The sequence below is a fragment of the Dromaius novaehollandiae genome, chromosome 2, assembly GCF_036370855.1.
Source record: "Dromaius novaehollandiae isolate bDroNov1 chromosome 2, bDroNov1.hap1, whole genome shotgun sequence".
Taxonomy (NCBI): Eukaryota; Metazoa; Chordata; class Aves; order Casuariiformes; family Dromaiidae; genus Dromaius; species Dromaius novaehollandiae.
Window position 1 is genome coordinate 78994523 of NC_088099.1, and position 19048 is coordinate 79013570.

The 19048-nt window shown below is 37.5% G+C and overlaps 1 protein-coding gene across 2 annotated transcripts in view; it reads right to left on the reverse strand.

Moving 5' to 3' along the window:
• The window catches only part of SLC12A7 (solute carrier family 12 member 7), a 72018-nt gene that overhangs the window by 22773 nt on the left and 30197 nt on the right, over positions 1 to 19048 (reverse strand). For both annotated transcript variants that reach the window (XM_026107115.2, XM_064506815.1), the window contains exons 6-13: positions 17574 to 17704; positions 13778 to 14019; positions 10786 to 10997; positions 7551 to 7718; positions 6101 to 6199; positions 5408 to 5465; positions 2791 to 2965; positions 18 to 136 (exon numbers count right to left, since the gene is read on the reverse strand). In XM_026107115.2, coding sequence (XP_025962900.2) covers positions 18 to 136; positions 2791 to 2965; positions 5408 to 5465; positions 6101 to 6199; positions 7551 to 7718; positions 10786 to 10997; positions 13778 to 14019; positions 17574 to 17704 — 1204 coding nt within the window. The remainder of the gene's footprint in view (positions 1 to 17; positions 137 to 2790; positions 2966 to 5407; positions 5466 to 6100; positions 6200 to 7550; positions 7719 to 10785; positions 10998 to 13777; positions 14020 to 17573; positions 17705 to 19048) is intronic.

Genomic DNA, 19048 nt, shown 5'->3' on the forward strand with positions numbered 1-19048 from the left:
AACACACATATACTTACATTGAAAGAATTGGTGCTACACTGTCCAAAGAAGCTATCAGAATTCCTATCTCACAGATACCAGCAGTGAGGAGTAGAGCCCAAGTTGGTTCTCCATTTGCTTTTCCATGACCAAATACCTAGGTCAATTCAAAAAAAATGGTAAAATTAGGGAAAACTGTTCAATACACAGTTGTGAAACATCATGCAGATTATCAATGAACTCTAACTGGAATCAAATCTAGTCATTTATTAGAAAGGGGAGGTTAAAAAAAATCTATACAAAGAAAAGAGTATGTATGAACTTGGAGAAAAAATGCATTTCCAATATGAAAAATGTTTACTTAAATAAGAAATTACTATATAACATTAAAGTGATGCTGCAGTGGCTGTTCAAACAAGATCTTAAGTAATTTAAAGTCCATACGCATCAGAAATGTACACTTAGTCATCTATAAAATGGTAATACAGTTGAGGGCACTTTTTTCGGTAAAACAAAGCAAAACAAAGGCATCAACTGAGTAGTTACAAATGTTATATTGATGTTTGAGAACTTTAAAAAGCCTAGTAACCTGTGCAGAGCCCTGCCAAAAATCATTCAGCACATGCTGATTTCTTTTGCTGACAGCAGACTGCTTGTACCCAAAGCCAGCAAGTGAATTTCAATCACAAACTGTACTGAGTGAAGAGAAATAGGAAAAAACCTCATCTAGAGTTTCAGCAGCATTTACTCTCCACACAGCTATAAAAACTAAATTGTCTCTCCCATTTTCCATAATTGCTTCCTTTCCAAATGTCTCATTCATTCTCCATGCCACCTCATTCATTTTCTATGCCACTTTTTCCTCTTCCCTCAGCTTCCTCTCTCATCTTTAATATTTAAAATGCCTTTTTCTAGTGATGTTTAAAAGCAAAAGAATTTTACACTGAAGAAGTCATCCCCCCCATACTAATCTCCTTGCATCCCCCCCCATACTAATCTCCTTGCATCCCCCCCCATACTAATCTCCTTGCATCCCCCCCCCATACTAATCTCCTTGCATCCCCCCCCCATACTAATCTCCTTGCATCCCCCCAACTATCCATGCAAAAGCTGTATAACACCTAAACTAAGAACCTTGCAAGTTTTAGACTCCTCTTGAAGCATCCTCCATTTCTCCTTAATTTTTCCTTTTCACTCTCTTCCTAAGCTATGTAGACTTCTGTTCTCCCTTCAAATCTATCCATCTGCCTGTAAACTGTTGGAATCACTGTCACTCTCACCAAGTATCACCCTTTTATTTCAGGCAAAAATGAAGAAGTTTTTCGTTTCTCTCTTAATACAACCCAGCACTTGAGAGTTATTGCATTACATCTCCCCTCCCAGTCAAGGGAAACTCCTGTATGATTCTCTCTCACCTCCCCAGTAAAATTAGTATATTTACTTCCAATTACAGGCATAGCTGCTGTCGTGCACAGCTCTCCACTGTGAAATAGAGAAGCAGCATGTTTCTTAGTCCTGCAAATCCTCATCACCTTTCCCCATCCTGGCAGAAGAGATGCTCCAAAAACCAAGGGAAAGGTGATACAACTTGTTCTCAATTAACAAGGTGCCAACACACCTTGTGTAAGGTTGACCCTGTGTAAGCTTTCCCCAGATCCAGGAACCAGACCAGGCTGCTGTTTATAGTTAATCCTCTGTTGGTGCTGGAAAGCATACTCATCCTTTTTCTTTTTTTATTATTATTAGTTTTGCCTATTAAAGATGGATCATGGATATCTTTGGCTAGAATCTTCAGGAGTTCTGCCATTTAACTTCGGCATCAAAATTAGGATATGAATCTCCCCAAAGCATATATATATAAAATTTTATGTGTATGTGTACGTACGGAGAGAGAGAGAGAGAGAGAGAGAGAGAGAGAGAGAGAGAGAGAGAGAGAGAGAGAGAGAGAGAGAGAGAGAGAGAGAGAGAGAGAGAGAGAGAGAGAGAGAGAGAGAGAGAGAGAGAGAGAGAGAGAGAGAGAGAGAGAGAGAGAGAGAGAGGTGCTCGAAGTCATCCTCATGACAAACTCCATACCAATAAAGCCTATTCTTCTAAATTAGTTTTCAGCCCTGGTCACCTTCAGTGTGTCTGCTATCTGCAATTTCCTTCCAATGCTAAGTTTGAAAAATGTCTCTTAATTCTGTTCCCAAAATATGCACAGCTACTCAGACATAGTCCAGGTGTTTATATTTAAACCTGCTCTTGATAGGTTATCATTGCGCTGTGCAACTGTCAGCTCTTCTTAGCATTTTTGAGGTAGCCATTCAATAAACTCCAAACTTCATTGCAAAAGTCAGGGAACTTTAGAGCAGTCTTCAAGTTCAGAGTCATAGGACGGTATTACACTATTGCATCTTTCTTCACCTCAACTTACAAAAATGATTTCAAATTAGAATTTGAGTTCTATGACATGAAAGGTTAAGTATTCATGGAGTTCCAGAACAAGATCAAAACAACTCAGTCCACAAACTCAGCACAGCCTGGAGTCAAGAAGTTCAGCTGCCAGCTGTTTCCTAGCTTGTTCACTTCCACCTATAGGTGGAAATGATGACCATCTTTATTCTTCCATATCCAAGTTAGAAGTTCAAAACTGAAAACAATTAAATTGCAAAGAAATACACAAGTTCAGGCTTTGCCCTGCAATAACATGATCTATTTTGTACACAGAGATCCAAATCTTTTTCTTGCAGTCCTACGGGGATAGCAGAAATAATGCCTCATTTTTGTCAAAACGTAAAACACATCTGAAGCATTGAAAAGAAAAAAGCTCACTTGAATAAATGGTACAATGCCATCTCTTGCAATGGCCTGCAACAGCCGGGGTGCACCAGTGAGGCTCTGAAGACCAGCACCACATGTAGAGAAGAATGAGCCGATTACAATAACCCATGGAGAAGGCCAGGCCAGCGTACCAACCACTAGATTTCCATTAACTGCTTCTCCAAACCTCAGGGAAGAGAAAAAACACACCCACAGAAGTTAATAAAAAGCAGTAAGTACTGAAATAGATTCTGACTTCCACTATAGCATCAACGTCCACATCTCTATCTTTTTGGTTAACAGCACTATTCAACAACAAACACCACATCACAGAACACGCTACAGGATTTCCCAAACCAACTTCTCTTTATTATGCTTTTTAAAGAAAATTTATAACTGCTGCCTTGTCAAGTATCTTGGCAGACCTCAAAGAGCTAACAGCACTAGCAAAATATTTACATGTAGATTCTTCATATCTTTGTGAATACTAGGAAGCAGGCTTCAAAAGTCTGTTGTACAAGCCTGTCAGAGGTATACCCTGGGGAATAAGCAGAAGATTTGCAAAAATAAAAGATCACCCCCTCCTTTTAATACAGTGACACTTTCACATACAGACAAGGAAATACAGAGAAGCTGCTAGATACAGCCATTCCAGGCTCTCCACATGCCTCCAGCTGTCATGCCACCTGATGCAATGTAGAACAACAACTATCTGGCAACGAGGAGAAGTCAGGACAAGGTGCTTTTAATAATACAGCACTGAGTGACCACTCCAATGCCATTGTTTCTTAGATAATCAATTTTTATGTTCATTTATGGATATTCCAGCTAAAGCTGAAAAGCATGCTAAAGCATGAAAAGGGTGGGGGTTTTGTTTGTTTGTTTTTAAACTGATGTTCTCTCTTTTAAAAAGCAAGCAAACTTTTTGTGTTCATCCTAACTTTGTTAGAAAACAGCTAAAAATCAGTTTAAGAAAGTCAGTGCTGCGGTAGCCTATAATTTTTTCAGATGTTTTCAGGCTTTTGAAAATAAGAGGCTCTTAACTAAGAAAATTAAACACTTCATCTCTTTTTGGACCTGCTATTGATGGGGACAAGAAACATAGCAATCAGGTTAATACAATAGGCCAGTGTTCAAAATCTTGTATGTGCCCAAAGCTTGGACATATAACTATGTACTATTTTCAGTAGATGAGGAGAGGAAAAACACACCCTTTAACCAATAGGAAAGAGATATGCCATGCTGCTGACATTTACAGAGTTGTGCCCTCATTCTTAAGTAAAATGCCAATGCCTTGTGTGCAATTAAAACATGTTGTAGGAACAGCTTGAAAGCTGAAAGACTTCAAATGGTGAAAGACCAGCTATTTTTTCCCATGACAGGTATTATGACACTTCCTACTGAAAAAAGACAGTCTGAAATAACAGACCAAAGCCCATGTATTTTACTAGTACCCTGGATTTCAGCTAAGCAAGAACTGGCAGCAGTGAAAGGGAGAGAATACAGATGCAGTGCTCTTGCTCCAAAGCAGCCTGCTCTAGAGACAGATCACCTGCATTCGGTGCTCGCAAAAGATAGTTTTTCCAGCAAATCTTCAATAAGTTATTTTGAGAAACGCAAGTTTACATAAGTTAATGCAGAGCTAAGACATAATTCAGAATTCACTTCCTGTACTTTTTCAGCATCAACTTGAATTGGTATACTTTCTAGAAAGAAAATAATTCAGAAACTGTCACTGATGCAGCAATACTATTTTGAAGTAAAACTGATCCCCTGCCCCTCATTGTATTAATTTTGATTGGAATAAAGGTTTTAACCTTTGAATGGTTTGGCTTCCACACTAAAAGATTGCATTTTTTTTTTCAAAGTAAGTTGTCTGAGAACCCTCTGTCAGCTTTCAAATACCACCACAGCGCATTACTCTACCAAATTCCCACCCTAGTCAGCAGGAAAGAGAACAGGATGCTGGCAGGGAAACAAGAGTGAAGCCTGCCCACACATTCTCATAGCACCCAAAGCAGCTCAGCCTCTCGACAGCCAAAGTTATCAAAATCTGGAGATTCTATATGTGCTCATCCCCATTATATTTATATTATGCTTATCTCTAACATTTCATACTTTGTCTTATATATCTTTAGGAAATTATGTGGGTGAAAATAAACTCACAGGAATCTTGATCTACAAGTGATATTTTCAAACAACAACAACAACAACATAGTCATGGATGCAGCAGAAATAAGCCTGATGGTGTGTTAGTCTTCCTGATGAGCCCTTCCACTCATGCAGCTGCCAAAACCCTTCCTCTGCCTTTGCGTCCAAGGAGCATGTTGCTTCTCCCAAAGGGCACACCTTCCTCCCTGCCCCACCCCAGCTGGCTTCAAAAACACTAAGCATGCTTGTCTCTCCCCGGGACATTTTGTTGGAGACAATTCTGCCCAACACACAGGTAGCTCAGATTCTGCGTCTAGCAGTGGAAGGGATACAGTCTACAAACTTGGCCAGTTTACCAACAGTTTCAGTTTAAGAGATGAGCTCTTCCTCCAGTCTTACCTCAGAGAAAATTGAGTCATTACTGAAACAGTCACATAAAACAGAAACAAAATCCATGAGCATACATGCTTGAACTTACTTATCTCTTAATATCACACCTTCTATACAAGCACCAAACAGTACTATGCAGGAGAGATCTATTGTTGAGACTGAAGGAAGATTACACCATAAATAAATAAGTAAACATTTTATTACATATGGTTTTTATGTATACACACACCTTCATCTATATACTGGGACAATATTTTTTTTATTTTTATTTTTTAACACAGAGGGAAGAAATCAAAGTTCCCACAATAACCAAGTTTGTTTTAATTTTTTTTTCCTATTGCTTCTTTTTAGTTCATTTTTGCTATGACAGCATTTGTTCCACAACTCATTTCCAGGATACTGAAAGTTACCAGCCCATTCACCATGCAGCAGAACATGTATTTTCTCATACAAATAAGCATTTGCATCTTCTAGGTACTGAAAGATTAAGTTTCTATTGCTGGTAGTTTGCTTTAAGATTGTCGCTGGTTATACTGAGTGTGATAAAGCAGTCTGCCAACTGAAATATGATACCAAAATCCTCTGTGTCACTTAACTATCTATTGTTACTTAGTTGGAATTTGAAGCATTAGAAGAAAATATATAGGATTTATTTCAGTTTAGGTTCAATTAATACTATACTCTGGCAACTCAAATGACTTTTCAATGAAATAACTATACTGGTCTGTAGCAATATGCACAAGAGGCAGGAAAAAAAATTAAGTTACAATATAAAGGATACAAATAAAAGATGTAGTTGCAATAGCCAAAATAGTTCCAGTAGGAATAGACTTCTGAGCATCCTTAAGATCTCCAGATCTGTTTGAGCCTGCCATAATACCTTAAAAAAAAAAATTGAAAAAAGACCACATTTATATGTCAAAAGTCTGATTAAACACACAATTCCCATTGTAGCAGGCTATAGAAGTGTATTACATTTCTGCGTAAATCCTCAATTTATATTTTTATTTGATTGAGAAGTCTGGGTTACTACCCCACCATGGAGTAAAAACTCAGAAGGCTCAGAATAAAAAAATAAAACCACACACTGACAAAAATTCTGCAGTTACATTTGGGGGAAAAAAAAAATCAAATTTTCATTTTTTTAAAGTTGGGGAAATAGACAGAATATAGCAAAGCATTGGGAATAGATGTTATACACTAACAGGGGTTTGGCAATTTTAGCCAACATGCCCAAATGCACTAGCTTTCCACTGAAGAGACCATACACCATGAGATTTGCAATACGCAATACACTGAATAATAAAAATACAAGCAAAAAGAAAGGAGTACAAGAGGAACAGTCAGGAGGTTGTAGGTACACACCCCTGTTTGAACCTAACAAGATAACAAAGATATTTTCTAGCACACGCCCCAGGAGGAATGGAGAGAAGTCATACAATAATTGACTAGTTCTGCCAGCTCCCCCTTTCATTCCAGTGAAAAGGCAACTTGGTCAAGTGTCACATGATTTATCAGTCTGGTAGGGTTTCATCATGAAATGTGGATAAAAAATTCAAACTACAAAAATGGGGGTAGCCTGGGAGAGAATATGAGGGGACACCTCCCTGTGGTATTCTACTAGGAAACAGCATTGCAACTTTGCATCAGAACCTTATTTTGTTACTTGAGATTACAATGACTTAAACTGGAACTTTTGGAGAAGATTTCCTCAGTTTGTTTCAGTCAAATGAAACCTGAGGGAAGAGAAATAAAATTAATCTCAAATCCTGATAAAAAAGTCTCCGGTGGTTTGAGCTGCAAAAATCGTGAAAATGTAAACAAATCACAGGCAGTTCACTGCCTGAGTGCCTGAAACAGTCATTGTAGTATGCAGTTGTTCTCTCATGCATTTCAAGAATAACATATTATAAAGATATGTAATCTTCTGCTGAACTGCATCTTATTTTGAATAAGCATTTAGTAACAGGTGGAGATTTTTTTTTTTTTTATTTGTAAATCTAGAAAACAGTGCTTGAACTGATTCCTCGTATCAGGCCTATAACCCATAAAACAACCAGCAGCCATCTACATCTCTCTAGCACTACAGAGTTTTATTTACATAGGACTCTGACACACAGACTAGGAATTCTGTGTCATTAATGAATGTTAACACCAAAAAACAAAAACAAACAAAAAAACCCCTTCTTTCAGCTATAACATCTTCCTTCATGAAAAACAGTTGTATTTACCTGTCACAGATGGGAAATAAATCCCCACAAGCATTGTGAAGTAGGTCATGATGTCTGTAAAAACATAGGGGAGTCCACCAACTTTTGTGTCTTCTGATCCAGCAACTGATGGCTGATCTTTTTTCTCAACTATTGATCCCTTTTCTGAATAGGCACTCCACAGGTTATCTACAAGGAAGAAAGTGAGAGCCACTGTCATTTCCCCATTTCAGGATCTTAAGTAGTGAGAATGCAACACCACCATGAATCCGATGACCTTTTTCTTATACACAGATCTTAGTTTTCTAACATTTTCTTATGAAATCAAGAACACAGCAACACCGCCATCGCTATCAATTGTAACTGAGGGATACTCCCATTGCATGCCACTAGATATGCAGTAGTGTCTAGGATGTGTCATATAAGACACTTCCATTAATTAAGAATACTTAGTTATATAATTAAATTCTAATGTATTTCTAGAATGTCTACTTATACTGCCCAAACTACAGGCATACAATAGTACAGATTGTGTAACTATAACAGTACAAATGCATCTCTGACGCTTGTTGGGAAAGGTCACACCTCTTCATTTTTGTATGATACTGGCTTATAAACAGCCAATACCTAAAGCATTCAGAAAAAAAAGGAAACTAACCGTATCATCTCGAAGTCCAGGCAACTTAACATATATTTACATTCCTTGCTCTTGAGTTTTAAGGAACAGGTCAGAAAAGGAAGGCTACATAGCAGGGACTTGAGTTCTTTGAGAACAACCTTAGACAACAATTCAAGACTCTGCTGTTTGTGGCGAAGGTATTCCACTTGCCAACCAAAGCAGACTAGCCAAACTCCAGATGAGAAGGAATGGCAAGGGAAGAAGGAGAGGGGAAAGAAAGAAAGAAAAAAGAAAGCATACACACTCCAAAAAAGAAAACTGCACTTTACATCCAACAAAAGCAAACAAAAAAAAAAAAAAAAAGAGGTGGTCCAGATCCCCCAACACCACACTAAGGATGCTGGTCTAACGAAGAACCAACAGCTTTTGAAAGTTTACATTTGTTGAAATGTTGGTTGTGCCCTTTAAGACAGTGGTGAGAACACCCCAAGCTGATTCTTAAAGTTTTAAGATAAGGCAAATTTTCTTACTGTGTGCTAGAAAACAAAGCAGATGTTCTCCCTCTGTAAAGATCCATTTCTAACAGAAATACTACAATTGGTATGAATCATGCCTAATTCCATTTATGCTTAAGAGAACCATAAGAAACAAAGGTTGAACAGAAAGGTAGGCATTAATTGCTACAGAACACCATATATGTTATTTCATTCAAATGAAGAGGAAGAACATATCGATCTAGAGATAAGCTTAAGATTAGAGCCATTAAAGAAAGAGCTAAGGAAACAAACAGAACTAGTGAAACTTTAGTTTCCAAAGACTTGAGGAGTAAAGTAAAATGACACAAGATCTCCAAAATAGTATCCACTCCCTAAAGTATTTAAAAGGCAAGTCCAAAATCAATTTGTTATTCCTGATCAAGAGCAGCTCTATGGACTATGGCAAAATTGGCATCTATTTACACTGTTCATGAGTTCTGCAGAACTTGGGAAGTCTCAGCATCGCTTCTGCAAGAGAAAGTAGTACCCCAAAGTAATCAATTAGAGTATTTGAAGGAATCTTAAGTAGCTGTGAGATAAGAGGAAAGTTCTCACATATATTAAAAAAATGATTCAAGGATGGAAAACAAGAGGTAAATGTAAATTCAGTTTTACAATGCAGTAGAAGTCACCAGTAAACTTCTGCAAGGATCTGTGCCAGGGTGTATGCTTCCCAATGCAGTCACAAGCAGCCTGGAAAAAGGAGCAAGTAGCAAGATGAAAAAGCTTGCTGGTATTATGCAGTAATTCAAGGTTGTAGAAGCAAGAGTCAACTGCAGAAAAAAACTACACTAGAATCAGGAGTGGGCAAAACAAAATTCATGAAATTCATATAGATAAGTCAAGTGATGCACATAGGAAGACATATCCTGCAAACTGAGCTTTAAGTCAACTCTCTGAGTGCTGACGAGATCTTGGCATCATAAAAAAGTTCCATGAAAGTCTCAGCTGGTACTTGTGACATTAGGAAAGCAAAATGCATTTTTATATAGCAATAAAAGTTTAAAAAACATGCTAATCAGTGGTCAGAGGCATATCACATTTTTTATTCCAAAATTAAACAAACTAGTACTCAGACTGAAACCCCCAGAAGCTAAACAGCAGCTTAAAACTTAAATTGTAGCAAAAGCTAGAAAAGTAAGTTTTTCCTGAGGATGGAAAAAAATGTTTTTTGAATATTTAAAATATTTATTCTGATGCTACTTTACTAGTAGATATGCATGTGGTAAGTTATAAAACACAGAACAGTCAACCCCAAATAATTTTTTTTAATATATAACAAACATTCCAGTGAAAAAGGATTTTGTTTTTTGATTTTGAGGAAGTTGTGTGATTTTATACACAAATTTAGACTCACTGCAGCCTAGTCTTCTTCATCCTGTGTCTTTGTATGTATGTATACACTTAATAGTGCACCTTTCAAACTGAATTACCACAGCAGTAGTATGACCCCCCTACTGTTCCTACCTTTAAATAAAGTTTTATTTTTTATAATCAAGCTTTTTTTTTTTTTTTTTTCTTTTTAAATCCTCTCCCCTTAGGGGTACCTAGGGGAGGAGGTATCAGAACATCAGTTTCACACCAGAAATGTTGTTTCTATACAATACTATCCATTACATGTTCAAAGCGAGTCTTATAACCCAGTGTATTGCAATTAATTTGAATCCCAAGCTCCCGTAACTGTACAGAAATGGAAGCAGAAGAAGATCTAAGTACTTTGTAGAAGTCCTGATCAAATGCTAGGCTGGAAGGTTTGGGAGGGGGGAGAACATATGTCCACATCCCCAGTTTTTGCCCTGAACCCTTCACTAACTTACCATATTACGTAAACACTTTTATATCCCTTTTTAATAAATGGTGGCATTTGAAGAAGTCCCTATAAACCCCCAATGTTCCCCAAATCAAAGCATTTGATGCTAAACTTGCAAAACTACGTGGAAACATTACAGGAGGAAGCATGCTCCAGACAGCATTCTCTTACACAAAGCAAATAAAAGTACTGGAGTACTAAGGACAGCAGGACCACCCTGCCACATTACTAGACAGCTACAGACTACGCTAATGCTGACAAGAAGTTTTAAATCACTGAATTCTGACTTACCTATGAGAACTCCACTCATTATTCCTGGAATCCCTTGAATTTCTGTTACATTATTGAGAACAAAGTAGTCATCGCACGTGGCATTGAGCAATGAGCTATCACAGAAGAGACGCCACAGCCTTGTAGTCTTTGTTTCATTATTGCTTTCAGTAAATTTGGCACAGACATCAAAGCTGCGTTTTGACAGTGTACGGTTCCCAACAAGACAGATACTACAAAACAAAACCATACAACAGTGGAGCCTTCAACAGAACGTTGCCCATTAAGCCATTTTTTTAATCCATTAGATTTCTTCAAAAACCTTTTAGTTAGGGTATCTATTTTATGGGCTATACAACACCTACTAAAACAGTATGTAATTTCTTGTATATTATTGTATATATAATAATAATAGCAGTGACGTTTAAAACATTTCTACTTTGTTCAGAGGATTAACAGCTATTTTGTCGTCATTTATTCTTCAAAAATACAATCAATTCAAGCAGCTTAGCCAGTAAGTAATGGAGACAATACATGCAGTTTCAAAAGTCTAGACATAGCATGCCAAACAACTGACACTGAGTAACAGAAATATTTTAATGTAAAAAGAGTCTGACCAAAAAAAAAAAAAAAAAATCCAAAAGTAAGATTAAGTAAATGCATCATGCACTTTTCCAGAAAATAAACATTTTAGAAGGCCCTCAAAACTACTAAAAACCCAGAAAAGAAGGAATAAACCAGTTGGGTTAAAGAACAAAAACTAAATGCATTGTTGGGGGAAGTTTAAAGAAAACAAAAACAAAAATCAAAAAACAAACTACACACCTCCCCACCCCACACACCACATTTGTAGCAAGAAGTAATTAATCACTCAGAAGGAAAAGAAAACTAGAAAACTCAGAATGCTTGGCAAAAGGCAAATGCCTGATAGCAAACACCACAAATGACCTGGAAACCACATTTCTTCACATAAAAGTCTTCACTACACAACATATGTTCAAGAGCTATCTACTCCAGACTTGCTTGATAACAAAATACTATAGAACACTTAAAGATGAAAGAAGGAATATCAAATAAAATATTCACGTTAGGCAGTTAAGTCAAAATACACATGTAGTACAACACATCTAATATTTCTGCAGGAGCTCTCTTAGGAAGCCTGTGACTAACAGTACAAACATGCCACTTGTCACTGAAGAGGTATGTAAGCCAGGCAACATATTGACTTAGTGCAACATCCCGTTTCGAACGGCAGTGAAAAGCAGCTACCTTTGGAATCATATAGGGACAGGGGAAGCTTAAAGAAATTTCTTCTGAACGCTCTCCTAACTTCTGAGCATTTGGGGCTCAGGGACATCCTTACCTGAAAAGTGTCTTTGCAGCTAATGTTCAATAGATTTTCTCCACCTCCATAAAGTTGCTGGCCACTTTCAGAGCTTTCGAACACCAGGCAAGTAACACATCTTATGGCAAGAAGTTCCACAGCTTAACTACATATTCTACAGAGAATCATCTACCTTTGTGTTGGCTCCGACACCTTCTACTTCTGTTTAATGGAAAACACCATGAGCTGTTCCCCAGTTACATTGTCCAAGCCAGCCATGACACTGTTGATCACAGTTGTGCCAGCCATCTTTCCCGGATGGGGGAGTCCCTGTCTATTTAGTTATTTTTCATAGTGAAGTTCATTACCTTAGATCATCCCTAACATCCTCCTCTGAACTTTTCCCACTGCAACTCGCTCTTGAGATTGCTGGAGGAGTAGAAAGAATCTGAACTGCACTGAAGTGACTGCATTTGCTTTGTTATAAATTCCCTTCCTAAAAATACTATTATTATTATACTATTATTATACTTCATTTTTTGACAGAAGATGAATAATAAACTAACATTTTCTCGGAATAATCCATGAGAGTCCCCAGCTCTCATGCCTGAGTAGCAAAGTCAGCTCAGAGCCCATCACCAATCCTGTAAAGTCAGAATTGCCTCCATTTTATAATTCATTCAATGAGCATCATCTGTCAGGTCCCTATACACTTCTGTAGTCAGCTTTCATTATCTAAAATAACTTAGTATAATCAGCAGGTGTTGTCCTCTTGCTATTTATTCTCTTTTCTGTCACTTAAACAGCACAGCACAGATTTCAGAAGCAATCCCCACAGAATCGCAACATGGAACAATCACTAACAGCTCGTACAAACCTACATTAAACCTACACACAAAAATTCCACACACAAGACACCCTTCCACCTAAGCTGGTTTAATGCTTTACATAAGTTTACACTATTTTTACAATAGAGCCATTAAAGCAGAATTTGTGGACTCAATTTGTGAGGCAAATATCAACATCTCCGAGTGCTGTGGGAACTATAACAATCATATAGCAAAAGATAAGTTACGTTCTTCATAACAGATGGCACCTGGCAACAGTAATTCCCAAGCTCTTCCACTAATAGGTTAAGCAGTACTGTTTTTTCGCCCAGCAGTAAAATGCACAAAAACACCCCTCCCATACTGAGAATTAGATACCATGGTATGATAAAAAGTATTATTAGAGTCAGCTGAAGAGAGGTATAGGCTAATGAGGTCAAGAGGCAACATGCTGTGTGTGACAACAATAAAATTAAGTTTTAGTAACAGAAAGTTTCCCTACAGCTACATAACTTTAGGGTTTTTTACTTTGTTCTACAGCTTTTTTGTTTTTAATTCTTTGGATAAAGCAGTTACATTTAGCGTCAGCAAAACCACTTTCCTGTTTTTTAAATGTGAATGGAATAAACACCACTAACCTTAACCAAAGAACATTTTCCAGAGTGTCGTAGGTCTTATGAACAATGAGACGAAGATTCAAATCAGTATTTCAGGAGAACAAAAAAAAAGCATGTAAGCGCCTAATAACCACATGAAATTTACCACTGAAGCTATTAAGCTAAATTTTAAAATATAAAACATGAAACATTTATAGTAGTTTTATTTAAATAATCTATAGTACTTAAAATGGTATTTCACTTACGGAAAGTCAGGTGGGTCAAAAGCAGTCTTAATAACTCCCGCATATATGGCAATGATAGAAAGAATCACACAGGCAAGGAAGACCAGGGCAAGTTTGTTGACATACTTGACTCCCACAAAGACTACGATGGCCATCAGAATGATAATACATGTTCCATAAACTCTCATGTTGTTCAGCATAGCCTCCGTTTCTTCACCAACCTCTTCTGCTTTAAATATAGCAGCACTAGGTGAAATGTAGGTCTGCAAGAGATAAGGCAATCTGAAAACTATCACAGGTTTAAGAATGAGCACTATATGAAGAACCAAGCTTACGTGAACTTCAAAATCTAAACTTCTATTACAGTATCATCAGCTTTATTCTTTCAAATATCGATTCACCAAATAACATTAATATTTACGCAGAGAAGAAAGAGCATTTCATTTGCAGAAAAAAATATCCTCACACGTCTGGCATCACGAAACAAAGGAAAGTAATCTCCAAGATTTTCCTATTACTGAGTTATTGCCACAGATTGTTTTAAAGTACAATGAAGCTTTAAGTATATGTCCTTTTTGTTACCCTCCTCCCTATAGTTCTGTAATAAGGATTAGTTGGAAAAACTAGCAGGTATACAAAGTGACATTCTCAGCAAAAAGTAAAGCAGAATAAAAGTGACTGGGGCAGGAGAGGGAAAGGAATGAGGATGATCTCCTGAGAAAGTACCATATCTTGGAAGGCGCTTAAAAATAAGTAAATAATAAAATCCAGTCAGCTTCTTTTCTCCTCTCTAACAACTCCCATCCCACATGTAAATTCATACCCCTTCCAGAAAGAGAAATCATTAAGGACTGGAGGGGGAGAAGGACCAAGGCATGGTCTCATTAGCAAGGGCACCTCATCATACACCACCATAGCCATGGAAAGAACAGGAAAACACAGACTGGGGACACCACCGGAAAGCATGGACACCACCGGAAAGCATGGACACCACCTGCATGGAGCACTGGAGCCTTGAATCAGGAAAACTGAGTGAACCTCACAGGTTTTTAAGAGCTGTTGCTTGAGATCACTAAGGTCAATGTGATTTGACATTTTATGTCAAAAAATGCTCAACTGAATCCTTTATATCTTTATACTACACCAAATGCCTAATGAGTCTTTAGGTGTTATCATTCCTTCCAACCTAACTGCCCTTGAGAACTAGTATACCAACAATAGCATTCATTCTTTCTAATCCCTTGTGAAAACTGTCGCAACTACAAGTAGTTTCCATATCATAGGTTCAGACTTCAAAGAGGACTCTGGAGCTACTGTGTTAATACATTGAAGTGTGCTTCGGTGAAATGGCTGTGCTGAAAGTCTTGCAAAAAAAAAAAAAAAATCAGCTCAAACACTTAGCTCAGAGTAGACATATCCTTAGGTTCATTTGAAGCATTTGCTCATTAAGGATCCCATGAGGCAAATATGAGTAGTCACAGAAAAAAACACAAGCATTAGGTTTTCAATACTATAGGCTCTTTGCTATAGTTAAATTCAAGTAACATACCTTAAGCATACCAGTACTTGAAAAACATTTTATAGCGAGTTTACCTTAATCTAAAGTTGCAATAGTACAATTTCTGACAACAGTTTGACAGAGCTTAGTTTCCTGTGACTATGACAAGGGTCTGTTCTGAGGTCTTTATCTGATATGAGGCCTGGAGTTGGGGGAGGGAGGGGCTTTTACTTTGATTACCTTAGCTGAACCCAGTATATGTTTAATAGCAATACACAGACCAGCATGGCTGGTAATTAGAAGGAACAGTGCACCAAATCCAATTCAGTGTGACATGGTGCTGGTGTTGTCACTGAAGAGCAGGAATCATGAGCTACCAGTAGAGGTGAGGACCACCTCCAACTTAAGTTCTGGCTTTTTTTAAAATCAATGACACGAGTGCACTTGGGTCACAGTAAATGCCAAGAAGGATGAACTGGGGAGCTGATGAATTCTGTGGTACCTCTTGCATATCTGCAGTCTCTCTGATATCATGCACAATACTAAAGAATAGTCTTTGGCCCTTTCTGTATGAAGCAGAGCCATATAACTGGCCAATGCCATATAGGCTTCCTTCCACAGCACCCTTACAGGACCCTGAAAATTCAGAGTCAGTAGTCTGAAAAGGAGGAATTGGGATAGGTTCTTAATTCCCATCTCATAGGGGATATGCCCTTCATGTTCTCCATAACTCAGTGTTGGGCAGCAGCTTTTCCCACTGCTGATGACAGTGCCAAGCACTGAAGAAGCTGAAAGTTCTGTACGTTATTCTGGGAACCCTAGTCTGATACTGAGTAAAGAAAGTAAGAGGAATATCCCCTTGTAGAATAACTAGAGTTATTCCTAGAGGCATGAAGCTTGGGACAAAAGAAACAAAATATATATTAAGAAGTTACAAGAAAAAGACAAAAATAGAGATGTTAAGAGACAAAGAATGGGTAATGCTATGAAATCTGTATCCTCCTTAAGCCTCATGAGAGAGCAAGGGAAACAAGAACAGGAAACAAAACTTCTTGTGCTAAACAAAAGAAGACAGTTGAAAAAAACTTCAGAAGTGAAGAAAAGGGAGCCTCCAGAGAAACAGGGGAAACTGGCTCTCAAGAAGGAAACTTTAACCTTTCAATTCCAAGTCTAAGGTGACTTAAAAAGAAATGCCATGTCCATCTTTGCATTGTGTGTTTGGGAAAGGAGAGGGGGAACAAAAAAGCAGCAGCATCTATGGATGCTGCTTTTACAAAGAGATTTCCCATCATGCAACATGAACATGTTTAGACAGACATTTAAGGAAGAAATTGATTCCCTCACATTTGTAAAATAAAGTAATTTCTGTAAGATAACCAACTTCACACCACTAAACCCAAATGGCAAATTTCTGAGGCCCTGAAAAAGTGCATTGTCAACACAGATTTTAACATTGCAATCTAATGTGACATTTCACTAAGAACTCACTATTTCTTGTGCTGTGCTTTCTCATTTTTATACAACAGCTGACTTCAAGTGCTACAAACCCACAGAATTAAACCTGAACATGTCTCCAAAGTCACATAAGGTTGATCTGAGTAATAATGTTTTCTGGAAAATAGTGAAATATTTTCTATTTACTTCTCATCTCCAATTTATTCTGAATTGTAGGAAAAAGGGAAGAAAATCTATATGAAAGAAACTTAGGATATATAGGAATATTCTCCCTGAACACTGTAAATCTAGTAAACAAATTGTTCACAACTGCACTCATGTTTTCTGGCCTACAGCAATATCATTAGTGTTCATGTGTTCTTTTTTTCCCTTCACACTACATTGTAGCCCAGTCTGAGACATACAAAAAGAAAGAGCCATTGTTTCCTCTTTCTATCCCAAGAATTCTGAAACCAAATGTATCTCATTAGAATAATTTTCTTACAATTACATATGTGCAGTGTAGTTGAGGTACAATGCAGTTTATGGGACCTTTAGTATTCAGAATGCATAAAAAGGTCACAAACACTGCATTTGGTATAAATCAGTAAAGATCATTTACTGAGTTCTGTTGGATCCTTACTTTAAACAAAGTAAAAACAAGCAATCCATTACCTTGTCTTTATATGAAAGATCACCAATTTGCTGAACTTTTTCAAGTAATCCAAAGTGGAATAAAAATATTGCCATACTCAAAATACAGCAACAAAGCATTAAGAAAAAAGTCACCAGCAATCTAAAACACATTTTAGGCTAAGTGCATTGCTCTGTAGTCTCCCAAAGCAACACAAATACATTCAATTTTAAAGAGAAAATTGTACTTACCAAGAGGATTTCAATGGTACCGAGAATGTACATTGCTCCTGCAAAGGTTGTACCTAAGTAGAAACAAAGTCCCACTGCTCCACCAAACTCTGGCCCTAAAGATCTTGAAATCATGTAGTAAGAGCCTCCAGCTGTGAATTTAACCGCCCACAAAAAAAGACAGAAACAAACAAAATTAGTCTCCAGACCTTCAAAATAATGACAGTAGTACAGAACAAAAATTTGAGCCATTTAATTAGCCTAGTTACATAACTGAGATAACCTCAGCATGTGTGTTTCTACCAAACGGTTCGTACCAAGCCAATATTTGGGCTCTACACCAATGAGGCAGTTAGACTGCACATTTCAAAGTTTATCTCCCCATGGGCATTTCAAGGAAAACAGTGTTTTCAAAACAAACAGCACTTGCTTCCCAAACACCCATAACATTCACTGCATCCATCACAATTAAAGTAAAACCAATAAGAAAAGTAAATCAACACAATTGAGCAGCTTATCTTATTTGTCCAACATCAAGTTAAGGTAATATAATAAACAGTGAGAATAAAAATGAGTAAAATTAAAACAAGCACACTGATCCTTATCACACCGACAGGCATTATTTCTTAATATAAGCTAAATATTTAGCTGGCAAATATTAAAGAGTAGATTTTCAGTTTTTCCTGCATTATGCAATTAATTCCACCTGTATCAAAAATAGGACTGTAAGCTGTGCTCCACTTTGCTATTTTCCTCCTCTGATTGCTATCAAAGTTTTTATTCAGAAGGCAGAAAGAGGGGGAATTTCTGAAATGCTTAAGATGACATGCAGGATGCCTAAAATCTGTGATATTTTCCAGAGGTAAGAAAACATGGCTGGGGTATAGTCAGACACAACTTATGCTGAACTGGGAATAACCAGGAAAAAGCATTAAGACCAGTATATAATTTTGGAGCATTAAGCAATGCTGCTAAGAGTAAAACAGTTCTTTGTCCTCAAACTATCTGGCAACAAAAAACGCAAAGCATGACAGTTGTCAAAGAAATTGGTAAAAGCTGAAAATTTCAAATTTCATCTTTAAAAAAATGTATATGCAGTTAAGCTCTTGAAATCTTCAGTGCCAAACCTTCCTACCATGTTCCTCCACTGACCCCAGCTCTCAATCTCCTTCTAAAGCTGTCCATTTGTCATAAGTGCCTGCTGACTGCACCCACATGGGCAGCCATCACCACGGGCTGGAATATATCCAGTGAAAGGTTAGAAAGGGGGCTCCCATCAATAAACCTTAGAAAGTCTTGGGGGGGGGGGGGGGGGGAACCTCTCCTCTGATAGAGTATACACCATCCTAACATCAAGTTTTTGATGCTCACTCAGAAAAACCTAGAAAATACAAACTAAAACACACTCTTATTAACACAGGCCTTAAGATGAGTGATGACTTCCAGTAGGTCAGAATGCGATAAGAAGTTTCACTAAAAGCCCAGAAGCCAATGTT